Below are 18,217 nucleotides of genomic sequence, written 5' to 3'. Positions count from 1 at the left end.
TGACACCGGTGCCACCCGGTATTTGTTCAGTGTGGTCCTTGGACAAGAGGACACAGGACACATTCAGACTGGGACCCCGGAGGGTTATTTTGCTTTGTCTTCTCTGCTTTTCCAAGGCAGGTCAGTGAAGAGGGAGGCTTTGTAAGCCAGCCTGAGCCAGGCCATGACCCCTCACTGCTGGTGCAGGGCAGGCGGCGTACCATGACGTTGCTCTCCAGCATCTCCAGCCCGGGCGTGCCGTTGGCCTGCAGCAGCGTGTGCACCACGTCCTCCAGCTTGTTCTCCTCCGAAGCAGGAATGCAATACCTGGGGTGTGGAAATGCCTGGTCACAGAGGCCCCTGAGCAAGACAGGGACTGAGCAGCCCTGTTCCCCCAAGGTGAACGTGCCCACTTTTTCTGGGCCTTTTCCCCACCTCTTCTACCTTCCCCAGCCCCTCCCACTCTAAGAGTGAAGGGTGGGTGAAGGCACAGACACGTGGCTTCAGTGTCACCCAAAGGACAGGAGGAAAAGGGTCCATCATGAGGACCCACGAAAGTGAGCACCTTTGGTGATTTCAAGCAGCACCCCTGGGTCCCCTGCATCCCACTTCACAGGCAACACCATCCACTCCCCAAGGGCCTTGCTGCCATTTCCGCCAGCTTGCAGCCAAATCGCAGCTCCACGACTGATTAAAAATGCTCATCTTTTGTATATATCTGATCTACATGTGAGCCAAAAAGCCTTCAAACCAGAAACAGATGTTAGCAGCCCCCACAATTCAGAACCAGACCCGGCTGCAGACTCAGTCAGTTCTGAGCGTGCTGAGGCTGCATCTCAGCTCCCAGCCAGGTCCTGGTTGGCACTTTATACAGAAGGCATCACAGACCCTCAGAATGGGGCAGGAGGACCAGGACAGAGTGCTCTTCATGGGAGGCCCCCACGGTGCCCCAGTCAGGGCAACCTCATGAGGCCTTGACCAGCCCAGGAAAGGATCCCTTAGTCTTCAAAACAAGGAAAAGCCAAAAAGGAATCAAGCATGTGCACTGCTTCATACCAGCTCTGGCCAACAACACCCCTAGTGTCCCCAGGGAGGGAGGCAGTGGGCCACTGTGAAATGCTGAGGGGGTGGGCAGACCTCAGAGACACCGGCTGCTGGTCCACCAAGGCACCTCTGTGCACAAGGACCCCACCCCTTCAACCCTGGGCATTGCGGAGATGGCACTAGACACAGGAGACAAACAAACATAAGAGGGCCTGCAGAGGACAAGCTCAGCCCAGCAAAAGCCAGAGGGTGGGTGGTAGGGCTCCTGGGGCTCACAGGGGTGGGAAGCAGAGCTCATGAGGCCTCAGGGACCAGCACCTGGACCCTCTGGCTAGAGCTGAAGGAGCCTGAAGGGAAGCTGGGAGATGAAAAAGCTACACTCACAAGGGTGGGTGGAGTTTTTGCTTATGTCCTCTTAATCTGTCTCCCAAGAGGGACCACCTGGGATGCAAGTACTATCCACAGTGGGGGAAACCCGGGGACTACGAAGCAGTCCTGAGACAAGGCAGGGACTGGAGGCTAGGCCCATGCCTCCAGGCTTTTCCTGGGCTCAGCATGCTGTCTATGGACAAATGGCCAACTCCTGAGCAGGTGACACAGAGGGGAGCCTTTTGTCCCAGAGCAGATGACAGGACTGTGAGGCCATGGGCCCCAGCAGGAGAGGGGAAGTACTCTGGGGAGTCACTGTGCCCAATGCCTCTGGCACTCCCAGCAGCTTCTCCTCCTGCTCTCACTCTCAGTTCCAAAGGAGACATCAGTCTACTCTCCAGTGGCCGGCTGGGCAGGCAGCCTGCCCTCCGCTGCACTCGGGTGTCTGTTGAGACAGTTTTGCTTTGAGGCCAAACCCTGGTGCCAGTTGCTGAGTGGAAGGAGTAGCCAATCACCACACTGAAGTTAATTTTTTAAATCTTTAAGTTACTTCAATGCCAGCATATTCTGTTACTGATTTGTGATTTAAATACAGAGTCTCTAACCTAAATCGCATGTTTTAAGAAAAGCCACACACCATAAACTTCTCTGATCATATCCCGACCTCCTTTTTATTCCCTTCAATGAGGTGCCAGGGATTTTTCTTCAAAAGGCCCACAGAATCTCACATTTCACTGTCTCTGACTCAGCATTCGAGCAAGAAAATCAACCAGCATGACCCATGCTGTCACTATAGTATTTTCCTTCGTCACCTTGGGGGTACATGTCATATAACATGCACTTTTTCAGATTAAGAGGCTAAGGATCTCCAGACCCCAAGTCTACACCCACAGACTGCCCGGTCCTGCCCCAGTGCCTCCCATACAGAAATGGCCCTAATGGTACAGAGACTCCTGGGACAAAGTAGCTCTTCACCCTGACAGGAAACATCCCTGTGGTCCACTCTCTGTCTACCTGGTCTACCCATCCTGCACCTCGAGACCACTGTCAGTCTCAGCTCCCACTACCTGTCAACAGACACTTGCGACCTCACCCCCAAAGACCAGCTGCACAAAGTTCAAGACCATCTTCCTCGGTATACGGACCCTTCAGGTGGTTTTCTTCATGTACTGCCCATTTTTCAATATGACTGCTCACTATAACTTGGCTTAGAAGCAAGGCAAGTTCTAATTAAGAGACGGCTGGAGACACTGGCTCCTTGGAGGAAGAAGTTTGGTTCTAAGAGTTTGTTTATTTTAATAACTAATGCTTAATCACCCCATTAGAACAATAAACACAGTTACCAGGGGATGAAGGCAATGCCGGTAGACTCTCAGACTACAAGACATCTGATTACTGGCAGTAAATTCCCATCTGCCACTGTAAACAAAGACACAGAGAGCCCAGCCCACTGCGTAGGACTTGTTACGGTGGAGACTGAGAGGGGTTACAGGCAGATAGCCACCCAGAATGCATAGCCGCCCAACACATAAACTTGTGCAGAATAAATGACATGTACCTCTCGGCACAGCAGGAACTAGATCTCTGAGGCAGAACCCTAGGTTCCTTATTATCAGCCTTCTTGTCCCCTCTTGCCTTCTAGTCCTTGCCCCTGGGCTGGTATGCCCATTTGGTCTCATTTTGTTTTATGAGACTATCTAATCTCTGGCTGAAGTGTGGACCTCAGGAGTGACTTCATTACCGAGCTGTAAGAGTGTCTGGGGGTATTAGCCAACTTTTTCTGGCAATGCTACTACTGTTTCTTATCTTTAATATGAAAAGGACTCGTTGAATCAACACCAAAAAAGATAAGTACTCCAGAAGAAATAACAAAGATCGTTCAATAAAGAATTTGGCCTTGCTTAAAGGACGGATTAGTTGTTCCTTTAAAATCTCTCTCTACTGGCACCTGCAAACGTCAAGCATATTCATGATGACATCATTGCTGCTCCTGTCAGCATAAATAAATGCTATACTGAACACAGACGCCCGGATAAGCATGATCACTTTTCTGTAAGAGCCTTGGCCAAAGGCCAGGGTATGGCCTGCACAGTAAAGAATTTGGCCTTGCCTAAGGAGAAGGTCTGACCTTTCCCTGGGCTTTGGGGAGGTGATCTCTGAGCCCTTGGAATGTTATGTTTGATAGATGAGTATCCGTTTGCCTTGGGGCCTTGAGTCATATTGAAGAGTCTAACGATGTGACTTAAGGTGGGGGCTTTAGGTCACGAGCCATCAGCAACCTGGAGCCTGAGATCAACCATATGGGCAATCAACAGATCAATCAATCATACCTACATAATGGAGCCCCAATAAAACCTCCGAAAACTGAGGCTCTAGTGAGCTTCCCTGGTTGGCAATACTCTGCGCACTGTGACACGGTGATTCCAGGAGAGTAGCATATCCCGACTCCATGGGGAAAGGACAACAAAAGTCTTGTGTTTGGTATTTCTCCTGAGTGTGCCCTACCCACTGACTGGTGTTTGTCTGTAATAAACCTGAACCATGACTGTAACAGCTTGCAGGGAGTTCTGGGAGTCCTAGTGAATTACTGAACATGAGGGTGATCTGGGGGACCCTCCTGAACTTGCACTTGGTATTGGAAGTGAGGGTGTTGCTGGTCCAAGTCTATGCAAAGACACAACCAAGTAATTCACAAAAGGAGTATAAACAGCTAAAAAGCATATGAAAAGATGCTCACCCTTGCCGGTCATCAGAGCAAATTAAAATAATCTCTAACACCTCGAATACCCACAAAAAACCCAGTGCCGTCGAGCTGAATACAGAGGTAGGAAATTCCAAGCTGCAACGGTGCACAGGAGCCAGGAGCAAAGCATGAGAGCGGCCGTGTGTACTCACCAAATGCAATCAGCACCAGTGTGTAAGTAGTCAATATATGGAAGGTGATTTTGGTCTCGAGACCAGCATGAGGTAGAAAAGACCATGCCAATATTTAGCCAGGGAATAGTCACTCCTAAAACATAAAAGGGAAAATGTTACTTTACAGGATTTCAATGACGTATTACAGTAACAGCAATTAAAAATCCCTTCTCTCTCCTAAAACAAGAGAAAACAACAGAAGTCAACAAACAGGACTCATTGAGAAGATGGGATCTGCTCTTTCCTGCTAGTTATACAGAAATTAAACTAAGAACATGGGCACTGTCTGAAAACAGTAGTAAAGAACATCTTAATTCATGAGAAGTAAGTTGGGCCCACAGAGCCCTGGTGGCGAAGTGGTTCAGCACTAAGCTGCTAACTGAAAGGTCAGTAGATTGAACCCATCAGCCACTCTGAAGGAGAAAAATGTGGCCGTCTGCTTCCATGAAGATTACAGCCTTGGAAACCCTACGGGGCAGTTCTACTCTGTCCTGTAACAGTTGGCATGAGATGGAATCAACTTGAGAGCAACAGGTTTGGTTTTTTGGGGTTTAAGGTGGGACCAAAAAATAGCAGTATGATGATGGTGTTAACGCTGAACCTCAATACTGAGAACTGAGGTACCAAACTTAAGCTCCTCTTTGTGCTTGAAATTAAGCACCTCTGTTCAGAGTTGCCTTGAGCAATTGCTGCCAACTAGGGTAAGGCTGGTCACAGGGTTCCCGGCTTGGGTCAAAACTGTTTTCCCAGCAACAGGTTCCAGGCTGCCTTCTCCAGAGGGCCTAGCCTTCAGTGGCTGCAATTCCCACAACCCCTGGCTTTCTCTGGTATCTGCCAAGAAACAATCATTTACGAGCTTAACTGGAAACCATGTAGTAGCCTCAAAACATCTGGCTTTTAGCTTTTAAAGGCTAAAACCTTTTGAGGTTTGAAGTTCAGCATGAAATTTCTGCCTAGCTTCTAGATTCTGAGATTTGGTTTACACCTCTCCACGTTTTTCCTGACTCCATCCCTTATGCCACATTCCTTTCTTTTCTAAAAATCAAAGTTTGATTGTATACTCTCTGCTTTAATACCCCTGTCCATTTTAAGGCTGTCTTCATTGAAAAGGAATCTTCCCAGCTCTTGCTCTCCAAAGGGCAGAATTCATTCCCGAAGCTGCCCAGGGAAGGCTAGAGCCAGCCACCCTGTAGATGGCCAGCGCATCAGGCTTACCAGGCACAGCACCGAGGTGACGCAGGATGGATCCTGTGTTATTGGGGAGGACTGTGAGGTTCCATCCATGCCTGCAGAGGGAAACCAGAGGGACATTACATACAGTGGACCAGAACCCTAGAGAAGATGCTGGCTATGGAAAGTTAACGCCCTGTGACCTGTCAGAACTCTGGACGACAGAGTCCAACTTTACCTTGAAAACGGCTCTGACTTTCCCACGGGGAATCCGCTTCCATGCGTGTTAGTGTCCACCTTCCCGCAGTGGACAGCCACATGGCAGTCTTTCTCTTCCACTAGCCTCCAATACTCTTGCTGCAGGGAAGGGAGAGGGTCAGGGTACAGTTCAGCTTAACACCCAGACACTGACTTACAATGAGCAAGCCCATCACAGAACAGATGCCAGCAATGACAGGAAGGAAACTGAAGACTTCCCACTATCCTTCTCAGGTTGTAATTAATAAGGTCCCCAGGTCTAACATAACATCGTCCAACTCGCTTGCTTTGGTCACAGAAGGCATCATGTTTGGTGAAGCAGACAGGCAGTGAGGACAAAGGAGACCTTCCGCGAGATGGACTGGCACAACACCTTCAGTGATGGGCTGAAATGGTGAGGATGATGCAGGAACAGGCAATGTTTCGTTGTGTTGTACATAAAGTCACCGAGAGTCACAATCAACTCAACTGCAACTTACAACAGCTAGGTCTAACACCTAGACATATACAGGCACTGAACACGTCTAATAACCACGACTCCTGACTTGTACGCCGGGTTATCAGCCCTGGCTGCATGATGGATCAGTGGAAGTAACGAAGGAATACTTAATGCCCAGGCTATATAACCCAGGCCAACCAAATCAGAAACAGAGGTGCACTGGCGGATGGGCAAGGCCTGTACACTGGCAGTTGTAACAAGTTTACCGGGTGATTTTCACGAGTCTGGTCTAACCAAGTGTGGGGGTACAGAGAGCGTCAGAAATGTGTTTTGCAAATAGGTAAGCAGACATGCTTGTTTCCCTCTGAGTCCACTCTCCCAGACTCAGAGGCACCTTTTTCACTTTGTATCCAATTATCATTTCAGAGCCACAACCTCACCTTCCCCAATCTTGGCAAAACCTGTTAAGCTGAAACAATGAATGCATTTCAGGGCAGCGGCCTAACTAACACACACTTGACATCGCAGCATACAATCTCAAAGAAGTGCTGCTAACGATACCACAACACAAGTTCTCACGACACTATAAATTCTATAAATTGGGAGCTAGCTCAGGTGTTGACAGTCCACAACGCAAGAATAAATTCCAACATCATGAAATGACTGGATCCTGAAACTGATTTCCTTGAGTCCCAGGAAAGCAGCAATAGTCTGTCACAAGGGGACGACCCTGTGGCCCATGCCACTTAAGATGGTGCACAACCTCTAGGTGATTTGTGGGGAAGCCAGTTGCTCACTACCAAGAAGAGGAAAGCCTCGTTTTCTCTAGAAGACCCACAGCACAAGAAGCTTGACAGCCCTGGACTGAAACCTCGGATTTTAGCAAGTCTTCCTTTACTGTTTTGCTATTTATACAAGAGGTGATGCAAAGCCAACAGGGAAGTCTGAGGAAATTAATTCCCCAAGGAAACTATGTAATAAAACAAGCTATCTGCTCTTTATAATACTAATTATAATAAACCCACAAGGACATATATCGTACAACAAAAGCCTCCTTTCCCAGATCAGATTTTCTTCTTCAACATCCCTACCACAAATGCCACAGGGCCCCGGAAGCAACTGTGGCAGCCACGTGCCCCAGAATCAGGATCCAGTTGACACTGGGGTTTGATGGAGTGTGAGGTGGCACAGCCCCAGAGTAGTAACCACAGCCACATGGGGGGTGAGGGTGTAATCAAAAGTAGGCACGGAGTGGGGTGGAGGTGTCAGTCTACAGATTAGTGTTCAAAAATAGCACCGTGGTTACAGAGCTAAGGCAGACTAGGCCGACGAGCTGAGACCCAAGGCCTCAAAGGAACGAAAACCAAGCTAAGAGTGCCGTTGAATTTACTACGTTAGGAAACCAGGCCTGAGCACCAGGACTGGCTTCCTTGGCACCACATCTGGCCAATTTCATGTGTATGATGGACCTGGTTTAGCTGGGGCTGTCCTGTCCCATACCCCAGGAAACTCCACATGTCCTGGGCCGAACAGCACACACACATCGGACATGCCCACACTGAATTTTACTGAAAAGCTGTGGTACATACAATTACAGACCAAGAAAAGGAGACGGGACACCACGACAGACCAAAGACAAGCTGCAGTCTAAACACACTTCTGCTTCCCAGCTGGCAGCTGCCCTGTCAGCAGCAACACAAGTTTGGCTCCTTTTCCTTTAAATGACCAAGTGTTGTGAGGGGCCTGCTGACATCAGCCTCCTCCAGTTCACACAGACTCAGCTGGGCACTGGCAAGGGAAGAAAACAAACAGATTCAGGCTCTGTCCTACAGCGCCTCAAACGAAATCTACCCCTAATTGGTTTGAGCAGAGAGCTGTGCGTTGTCTTTCGAACCTCACACTAACTCAAAGAACAGAGTTGGCGGAAGCACAAAAATGGCAATCTGCCAATCCCATTAAAAAAAAAGAGAGAGAGAGAGAGAAGAAAAAGCACACTGTAGTTTGCAGGGATTCCAACCATTCTCTTGCGTAAGAGACACAGAGAATGGAGAGAGTGTGTGTAGTCATGGGACTGACGGGGGGCGGGGGGGGTGCTGGGCCCAGAGTTAACCCTTCGACTCTGCATCTCAGAGCCCCCAGATTTGGGCAGGCCAAAGAGAAGCCGGGAAGGTTCCATCTTCATCACGCTGTTTCTGACTTTTGAACCACGATGAGATTAACACAAGTGAAAACTTCTGGCGACCCCCGTGTGCACATTCAACATGGAGAACAAACTTAGCCAACGTCCAAGTCCTCTCAGGCCACCAGGCATCGGGAGACCAGAGGGAGAGAGCCCGGACCGGCAAGAGGCAGGACAGAGGTCCGCTTCACTCACCTCGATTTCAGCTGGTGCAGGCTCCTTGCTAAAACACATGTTCATGATATTTCTTGCTGTTCGATAAAAAGTTGTTAAAGACACAGACCTTCCCTGAAAACCAAACAAGCACAGCAGAGTAAAGTTTAAGAAACAAAAGGTAAACCTTAACTCCAAACGAAGCCACCTGCCGCCACCCACCTCGGGCCTCCGCCCTGGTACTTCCTGGCTGCCAAGGCCACTCAGCCTCCAAGTTAAAGGTGCTCAGAGAAGGCAGGGAAGTATTTGCCAAGAATCATCATCAGTGCCAACCAAAGGGGATGAAAAACTCCACTAGCCACCACCACCCCACGAGCAAGCTGACAAGTCATCCTCCAGAAACAGAGAAGTTGAGAACTAAAGGCCAGAGTAGATGAACACCTGAGGTGTAAGAATACACTTCTAGAAACCATGGCTTTCACTTCATGGGAGAAATGGGCACAACATAGAAAGAGAGGCACAAGTTCTTCATTTACTCCCTGTAGGGGGCAGTATAAAGGCTGACGTTGGCTTATTTAACCAAACCTCCCTTACTCCGCGTATTTCCATGAAGAAACTAAGAGCATCAAGACTGCATTGATGCAACTCATAAACCAGGATCCCGGAGGCAGGAAAGGGGCACCCGCCTGTTAGAAACCCCTGCCAAAAAAAACCCAAACCCGTTGCCATCAAGTTGATTCCGACTCATAGCAACCCTGCAGGACAGAGCAGAACAGCCCCACAGGGTTTCCACATAGCACCTGGTGGATTTGAACTGGATAGCAGCCGTAACACTTATCCACTGTGCCATTAGGGTTTCCTAGAGACCCCTGGAGGTCCATAAAGACAAAAAATGAGGGTAACTTCCACACCCTGACGGTTTTGCCACATGAAAACTGGCCACAGGAGCAGCCTGGCCTGATCCCCACTCACCGTCCCCTTTGTGTGTTTCCCTGCAGCAGGCAAAGGAGAGCCTGTAGAGGTTCAGGCTGCTAATACCACCTGCTGTTGTCCTTTCCCCAGTAATACTCAAAATGAATTGCTCACTTTAAGAAAATACCTTACTGTTTCTTCTAATAGACACGTCATTTTTTTAAACTTGGGAATCCTGAATTATTTCCTATTTTTAACTATCACAGAGAAACTATTTTGTTCTTGCTCTACACAGGCGAGCCTTCTCAGATTCACATTTCCCCCTTTCATGGCCAGGCACTTCCATTCCTTCCTTCCAGAAACATTTATTCAGTGCCTACTGTGTGCCAGGCCCAGTTCTCCAGACAGGAGATAAAGGAGATCTCTACCCTCAGGGGCTGCCTTCCAGCTAGGGAAAGCGGCCTTTAACCTAGGAGATACACGGGGGGCGGTGGGGGCAGCAGTGCTACAAGGCAGAAGGAGTTACAGAATGTGGCCAGGGAGGGTGGTCAGGGACAGCTTTGCTAATGGATGACATTTGAGCATCTCCAAAAAAAGCAACAGGTCTAGAAGGAGTTCTGGACTGTTCTTCCTTTGGATCTTTACGGTGACAGATACAGTCACAGTGATCAACACATAGATTTCGGTGTTTGGCTTTGCTTTCTAAATGGGGTTCTAGCGAAAAGAAAACATCTCCATACAGTTTCAAACTTTCCAGACATTGTTTCTTACAAAACAAAAACGGAATCACTGCAAGGGACCTGATTCTGCATTAATTAAGCAGAGTGCAGTAGACAGAGAACCTGGAATTTGAGGACACTGCCACCTAATGGTCAATGCCCCAGGGTCCTGAGGGGCTGCAGGGAACCATGTGGCCTGACCCCACTGGCTAAGCAGGGACCCTCTGGCTGTGTACCTCATCAGCCACCTGACTGCCACCACCACCAAACTTAGGAAAACCTAAAAACACCCTTGAACAGAGCCTTTTTTTTTTCCCCCCTCCCAAAAAAGTCTTACTTGGACCTAACTCATCCCTGTAGCACTACCCATTGCCGTCAAGTTGATTCCAACTCCCAGTGACTCTTTAGGACAGAGGAGAGCTGCCGACCTTTTGGTTAGAAAACATGGCTCTTAACCACTACACCACCAGGGTTTCCTAGTCTCACACCATTAACCTTCTTAAATAAATAGTAACAGAAGTCGAAAATCAATCTCATCTAATGAGTGACAGGTTTAATGAGCAGCTTTAACTAACAGCAGGTATATAAGGCCTGCTCGGGTGAACATTCAGGAAACAGACAAAAAAGAGCTTTTGAGTTTATTCACAGTCTGTGTGGCTTCTCTTTTTTCATGAAAACATTTAAAATTTCAAGTACAAGAAGGCTACTATCAGGCTGCAGTCAGCCATTCTTTGACCCAGCGCACCATCTCCACAAGGGAACACTGGGTAAGGCCAGTGGGGATTGGAGCAAAATGACCATTTTGAGCAAAGGAGACCCTTTCTGGGTCTAAGAATGGAAAAACGTCTAGGCAAGCAGGATCATCTCTTTCCAGAAAGGCTGTAAGAGCTAAATAAAGTCTAGGAAGAAAATTAAAGTATGGCAGAGATAGGGAAGGTGGAGGTATGAAAGCTGACCCTGGACTCAGAAAGCCAAAAGACAGAGTGAACTACAAAGCAATGCACAGATTCTTGCTATGTATTTCTGAGAAGTCTCGGCCACTCAGAAGCAGGGCTAGCGCCTGCAGTAACACAATGGCAAAAGCCTGGTAGTTATGTGAGGTGACACCCTGACTCTGACTGGACTCTAACAGGCAATTTCAAAGGCAATGGAAACAAATTAGCCCACGTACAACATGACTACATCAAGGTCTCATTAAGGGAGTGGGAGCACTGTTGCTGGGTAAGGACCCCTGAGGCTTCACCAGAAAGAGTTCTGCTCCTAGTAAACCCAGAACCAGGATCACCCCTTAAAGCTCAGTCAATTCAGATGGCTATTTGGAGGGCACAGCAGGGGCCTGTAGGCAGGGGAGGGAGGCAGCCCCACCAGGGGAGGGTGGGGGAAGCCACTGCAGAGCGGCACTGCCACCAAGGGCGGGCCGCCAAGTTGAGCGTCAGCACCACTCTGCCTCACTTCTTATAGGAGTACGTCTTCTCAGCCAGCTGGCGGTTCGAGATTTGGCAGAACTGGGGAAAACACTGTAGCGTTTCCTTTGTCAGTTTCTCCCCACCCACCTCGGCAGCACCTTAATGGTGCTAGCCACCTTGATAGCTTCATCAGGGACTGCTCCACAGGGAGGGCTGGAAAAGCCCGGCTGAGGGAATGGGGGCGGGGTGGCAGGCTGTGAGGAATAAGAATGAGGCGGAGAAGAAAACTCAAGGGTCTGGTCAGTCTGAGAAGCCCCGACCACTCCAGGCAGCTCACATCAGAGCAGCAAGCACAGACTTGGGTGAGAAGGAAAAACTAAATTACACTGTAGTTGCCTAGCAGCCTTCCAACACACCATTCACTGAATGAAGAACACCACGGCTCCAGAGGGCAAGAGGATCACTAGTGGCAGAGCCGGGCTGCCCTGAAGCTGGCCCGGTGTTTTCAGGCCTGAGCCCTGGCCACGAGGACACCCAGCATCCCAGAATTCGTTACAAACCCAGCATTTCCCATGGGAGACTGCCTGGCTGCTTCTCTGCCCCATGGTTAGGCCACCCCTTGCTCTGCCAGGACATTCTGGGACACCGTTTCATCCACACAATTCCCTTTCTGCCCCATCCCTGAAGCCTGGGGCGGGGACCCGGGACTCAGCCCCCGTGGAACCTGACACAGGGCAGGATGCAGGGTGATGGGCAGAAGGCCTACCTTATATATACACTTGTGGAAGTCACTGAGGACACCTTTATCCTCCTCCTCCTCTTTGACCACTTCCTTTTCCTGAGCAAAGAGCCGCCGTCGGCCCGTTTTGAGCTGGGCCTGACCCACCTCCTTAAGCTTGCTGCGGAAGCCGTTCCTGTGGGCCACGCCGTTGATGAGCCCGTTCTTGGGCTCGAAGCGGGGCAGGGAGTGGAACTTGCTGTGGTCATGCTCCGTGTGGCCCTCCAGGGGCCCCTTCCGCCGCTCCAGGCTCTCCTTCTCCATCAGTACCTCCTTCTCCAGCCGCCGGTGCTCCTCAGGCGACAGCGAGTCATAGGAAAGCAGGTACTGGCAGTAGGCCTCCTGGAGTTTGGCCAGCCGGTCCTGGGCGGTCTTGGGGATACGCAGCATGTCTGCGAGTTTGTTCCATTTTTTGAGGTCAGTCACCTGCTGCATGCCGCCCATCTCGTTAATCAGCCGGAAAAAGCAGGCCAGGTCGAGCTCACAGCCTCCTGGGTCGGAGCAGCCGGGATGGACAGGGAGGGAAACACAGGATGTAGCCAGTTAAAACGACAAGGAAAAACACCTTCTTCATCCCACAGACAGCTCATGAACACCCACCATGTGCCTGAGACTCCTGTAGGCTGTGAGGTTCCAAAAGTGAACAAACTTTCTGGCCCTCAGGGCGCTTGTATTTTAGACAGACAGACACTAAACAATGCTGGGTAACAGTCACACGCTGTGAAGCTGAATAAAGCAGATGAGATGAGGGACCAGAAAGTAAGAGGGGGATGACCAGGGAGGGTGTCCCTGAGGCAGAGGCATGAACGACAGGGGACCTGGTCGTGCAGGTGTGTGGGGGGAACATTCCAGGGTCTGAAGTCAGCACAGCTGTGCTGTGGCACCCTCAGACACACCAGAAGAAGCAGGTCAAAGAGACGGAGGTGGGGAGGGAGGGACAGGCCCTGGCTCAGCCTCTGGCCACATAGGTGGCCCAGCACCCACAGAACAGCTCAACATCAGTGAGCTCACCCACACGACACCCATCCCAGTCCCCCAACTCCCCTTCTAACACACACAGAGACACATGTGTGCGCACATGGGTAATTTATTTTCAATCCCACTGCATTTCCACGGTGACAGGCAACGCTGGAGTGAGGGCCCTCAGCTCCTACCACCACCCACTCAGAGAGGGACCACTTGTAACAGAAAGACACATACTCCAATTTTCACTGCATCCCGTGATCAAACAACAGACCTGGACAACTGCACAAAATTCAAACGTGTTTACTTGCAAATCCCAGGGACCCTATCTAGATGTGATCCAGAAAATCTACCTCCCTCTGACCACTGAGTGGACAACAACCTTCCAACAATTGCCCGTTGGCTATTTTGAGGTAGGTATTCAACAAAATGCTAGGTGAGCAAGGGAAAAATTAAGAAAATTTTAAATTTGTGGAGGGAAACTCTATGGGGCAGTTCTACTCTGTCCTATAGGGTCGCTATGAGTCGGAATCAACTCGACAGCACTGGATTTGGTTTTGGTTTAGGGCTATTTTTACCGCTCCCACAACCTAACCCTCAGAACCTCCCTCGGTGCATGGAGGAGGCCAACCCAGAAGACACCGGGCCCTGAAGAGCCAAGCGAGGGCTTGGACCACCACAGGCAAAGAATCCGCCCGTCTATCCCCAAGACCAGGGCCTGGGAATGAAGGCTCCTGGGTTCCACTTACTGCACTGAAGAGGAGACCTGGTTGTCTGTGGACAAGTGAGCAGCAGGCAACATCAATGAGGAAACCTTCCCAACTATTGAAATGAGGGTGCCTGAGATTCCAGGGTGTACTCAGGGGTCTCACAGACTATCAGTCACAGGTGACCCCAGTCAGCTCTCTGACCTCAACTGGGGGTGTCCCGGGGTGGGGCATGCTGTCCTGTCTCTTGGAGGCAGTAATTGAAATGGTCATATGAACCTTGCCAAAGTAGCTCGGGTTACAGGTCAACCAAGAACGGAGGAAATCGGAAATGTTATCTTTTTCTGCAAGTGTTGTTGTTAGTTGTCAAGTCATTTCTGACTCAGAGAGACCATGGGTGTGTCAGAATAGAACTGTGCTCCACAGGGTTTTCTTGACTGTAACCTTTACAGGAGACAGACTGGCCAGGCCTTCCTTCCACAGACCTGCCGGGTGGGTCTGAACCACCAACCTTTCAGCTAGAAGTTGAGCACATAATCATTTGCACCACCGAGGGAATCTCTTAAGTAGGTCACTAAAACCCAATAGCACGTGCAAGTTATCTAGTGCTTGCAAATAAGTTATTCGGTGGAAGCCTCACCAATTATGATCATCCTCATTTAGGGAGAGGAAACAGACTCACAGGAGTCGAATTAGAGAGGCCAGGAGGTTGGTTAGTAGCCAAGGGCCTCCTCTCACAAACTCCATGCTCTCCCACCTCTCCTGAGGCAGGGTAGGCGTGTAGGGGTGGGAGGGGAGCACACTGACACACACAAGAGACGGTACACCCATCCTGGTGGGTTCTGGGAAGTTCCTTCAAAACTACCAAGCACCTCCCACTGCTAGATGGCTGAACCCAGGTCCGTAGGTCTGAGTTCAATCCGGGCCCCATGCCAGGTCGGTACCCCTTTTAGATTGCTATGATGCTGTAAACTCTTACACGTCATGGCAAAGAGCATAAAAACGTACACTACAGTTGCTTTTTGTGCCTCAAGGTTACCGAAATGAAATTAACATGAATACCAGGGTGCTGGAAATCCTTGTGGCACAGTGGTTAAGAGCTATGGCTGCTAACCAAAAGGTCGGCAGTTCAAATCTACCAGGTGCTCCTTGGAAACTCTACGGGGCAGTTCTACTCTATCCTACAGGGTCGTTATGAGTCAGAATCAACTTGTCAGCAATGGGTACCAGGGTGCTGATGGCTGTCATCGATGCAACCTGTGCTGCTCCACAAGTATCCGTGCACACAGCAGGAGGGGAACTGGGGACGTTTTATTCCAGTCCCCAGGTCTTGCTCTGGTCAGGACAACCCGGGGCTACAGGCTCCCATCTCTGGGTGCCCCTGTGGCCTGTGCACTTACGTGGCGCAGCCAACACCAAACCCGGTGCTCTTCCATGGCTCGGGCTGCTCGGCAACCACACCAGGATGGGTCCCTGCAGCTCCACGTCACTGTGTCTATCGCATGTCACTCATGACAGCAGACCCCAAACCAAGAATCCTTTCAAATTAAGCAACTCTTACACAGCATTAGCCTTGACAGCCACCTGCCCAGAGGAATAATGAAGCCTCCATTTTTGCAGTGAGCCACATCTTCCTGCCAATTCGTGACACTTTAAATGATTGTTCAGTGTCTCCTTGCCTCTGAGAAATTGGATCTTCAAAATGGACGCGGGCACACTCCTTGCTTCCCATCCTGGGTCTAAGGCTGAAAGGGAGTGTGAAACCTTTCCCTGCAGACCCAGAAGGGAAGCACTGCTCTGTGGAGCCCTCTCAGGTAGAAAAGGGAAGGGGGCTACGAGAGGACCTGCGTATGGACTCTGCCCGTAGTCTCCATGACCACCAGGATGTCCGTCCCCTAAGGGAGCCAGAAGCAGCTCTATCAGAGTGGCACCTGGTTTAGGAAGTTAAGCTTGCCTCTTCTGTGGCCTCCACAAGGCCCAAGAGATCATCTGAGAAACAGAAGTTTAAGTAGATATGGCCAAAGAAAGCTAAGAAGGCTGGGAAGATAAAGAAGCAGGAGGGAGACAGGCTGCAGGCTATGAAGGGCAGCGGTCTTCCCTGATTCCCCTGGACACTGCTCTGAGCCCAGGTGGGAGGCCGGGGTGCGATGGGCAGGACCCTGCAGCAGCTGGCGAGGCCTGTGCTGTGTCAATCAGCAGGTGCCAGGACAGGCCAGCTGCTAAGCGAGAGCCTGATACCTAAACTCTCCAACACCAAGATGGACTGAATGGTGTCCACCAAAAAGGTATGCTGAAGTTTTAACCCATGTCCCTGTGAAGGCAACCTTGTTTGGAAACAGAGTCTTTGTAGGTGCTATCAGTTACCACGAAGTCAAGGTGGAGAAGAGCGGTAGAGTTCTAATGCCACAGGAGTGGTGTCCTTATAAAATGTAAGAGACAGACAGACACAGACAGAGGCAGAGATGTGAAGTGCTGCATCTACAAGCATCGGAACATCTTGAGCCCCCAGAGGCTGGGAGAGAGGCTAAACACATTCTCCCTCAGAGCCTCAGAAGGAATCAACACAGTTCATCTTGAAATCCAGCCTCCAGAACCGTGACACAGTATAAACAATCATTAAAAAAAGATTCTGTGTTTGTAAGCTGCCCAGTCTGTGGTACTCTGCACGGCAGAGCTAGGCAGCGAACACGAATACCAACTCTCCTGCAGCCACAAACACCCAGGACCTGAGGAAAGAAGCCGAACGAGCTCACGGAGGCCCACTCCTCCAGGGGCCTCTGCAAGGGGCAGAAAGGAGACGCCTCCGCAGGGGTCTGGTGGCAGGCGGGGAGGGGAGTCCAGCGGGCCCACGGAGCGGGCCCCGCGCCTTGGCCTTACCTATGAGCGGGAGCTCGTCCATGGTGATGCCCTGAGATTTGAGGTGCTTCTTGATGCAGGCCAGCCGCTGCACGTTGGGGCCCCAGCGTCGGCCCAGCTTGTGGATGTGCTGGATCTGCGTCACGAACCGCATCTCGTCGTTGAGCTTGCACTCGGGCCGCCAGTCCGGGGGCGGGATCACCCTGCACATCCCGAACTTCTCCACCTGAGCGCGCACCGACTCGATGTAGATGAGCGGGTCGTGGAACTCCTTGGCGGAGGGCCTGAGCACAGGGATCTCGTCCATCGCCGCCCACCCGGACTTACTGCAGCCCTTTTCGTGCTTGCCCGACGCCGCGTCGTGGGGCTTGTGCAAGGACTCGGTCTGCGAGGTAGAACGATTTTCACAGGAGGCGTTGTCCGTCTTGCCGTGTGCTTGTTTGCCTGGCGTGCTCTTCCCGGCCGTGGCCCGCTTGGGCCGGTTCCGTTCCAAACTTCTCTCCGGCACTTCCTTCTTCACGTGTCCGTTCAGCAGAGGCTTCTCCGTGGGGGCCGCAGAAGCTGCCTTCCGGCCTGGGGCCTCGGCAGCCCCAGCCACCCCTTTCATTTTCTTAGGGGGTGACTGCGGTTTCTCCGCCTGGTGTGCCTCTTCCAGTCTCCTCTTGGAATTCCGCAGCCCCTCCCTCAGCTGCCGCCCCCCCACCTCCTTAGTGCATGACTTTGGGTTCAACCTGCCACTGACCTTGACGCCGTTGACGGCAGGTCCCGTGGCCTTGGACACCCCTCCGAGGGATAGCACCTGTTTGCGGGTTTTTGCATTGCTACTTTCAGTTTTCCCTGAGATTGTGTGGTTGACAGCTGAACTGGGCTTGTGGTGATTGAGTTTGGCTTCCTTGACCAGTTCTCTCTTGGCTTTGGTGTATGTGACGGTCCCCTTAGTCACCGTTGCAGTGTACTTCACAGTTTTGGACGGTGAAGGTCTGACTTCTCGCATCTTTTTGGCACTGCTCGCACTTGCACCCAGGGACGACATTCGAGTGACTCCATTCACCTTAGAGACCTGGGGGAGCAGCAGGAGGAGCAAAGGGGAAAAGCAGAATTAGTGCCTGCTGAGATGGCCGGGGACCCGAAAACACAGCCAGCAGTCTGCCTTCAACAGCATGGGGTTCCCATACAAAGTCGTGAACTAAAAACGCTGCGACACTCAGTTTTACAATGCCAGTGCTACTGCACACCTATCTTTCTGAACAAAAATCCCCACACTGAGACACGCGCTCCACAGCTGTGATTCCTGCTGCATTTCAACATTCGTGTCTGTTCCCACGGCTCTTCCAAGAAACCTGGCGGTTTACAATGAAGGCCCCTTTGT

General features: G+C 50.9%; 1 protein-coding gene across 5 annotated transcripts in view; it reads right to left on the bottom strand.

The window, feature by feature from the left end:
* The window catches only part of JARID2 (jumonji and AT-rich interaction domain containing 2), a 317,392-nt gene that overhangs the window by 11,797 nt on the left and 287,378 nt on the right, over positions 1-18,217 (bottom strand). For all 5 annotated transcript variants that reach the window (XM_023555804.2, XM_064280939.1, XM_064280945.1 and 2 more), the window contains 7 exons: positions 16,870-17,908; positions 12,311-12,813; positions 8,550-8,642; positions 5,717-5,835; positions 5,524-5,594; positions 4,288-4,402; positions 201-306 (listed from right to left, as the gene is read on the bottom strand). In XM_023555804.2, coding sequence (XP_023411572.1) covers positions 201-306; positions 4,288-4,402; positions 5,524-5,594; positions 5,717-5,835; positions 8,550-8,642; positions 12,311-12,813; positions 16,870-17,908 — 2,046 coding nt within the window. The remainder of the gene's footprint in view (positions 1-200; positions 307-4,287; positions 4,403-5,523; positions 5,595-5,716; positions 5,836-8,549; positions 8,643-12,310; positions 12,814-16,869; positions 17,909-18,217) is intronic.

Source organism: Loxodonta africana, chromosome 1 (genome assembly GCF_030014295.1).
Source record: "Loxodonta africana isolate mLoxAfr1 chromosome 1, mLoxAfr1.hap2, whole genome shotgun sequence".
NCBI classification, from domain to species: domain Eukaryota; kingdom Metazoa; phylum Chordata; class Mammalia; order Proboscidea; family Elephantidae; genus Loxodonta; species Loxodonta africana.
Note: the sequence above shows the minus strand (reverse complement) of the source record. Positions and strands in the feature narration are given on the sequence as shown.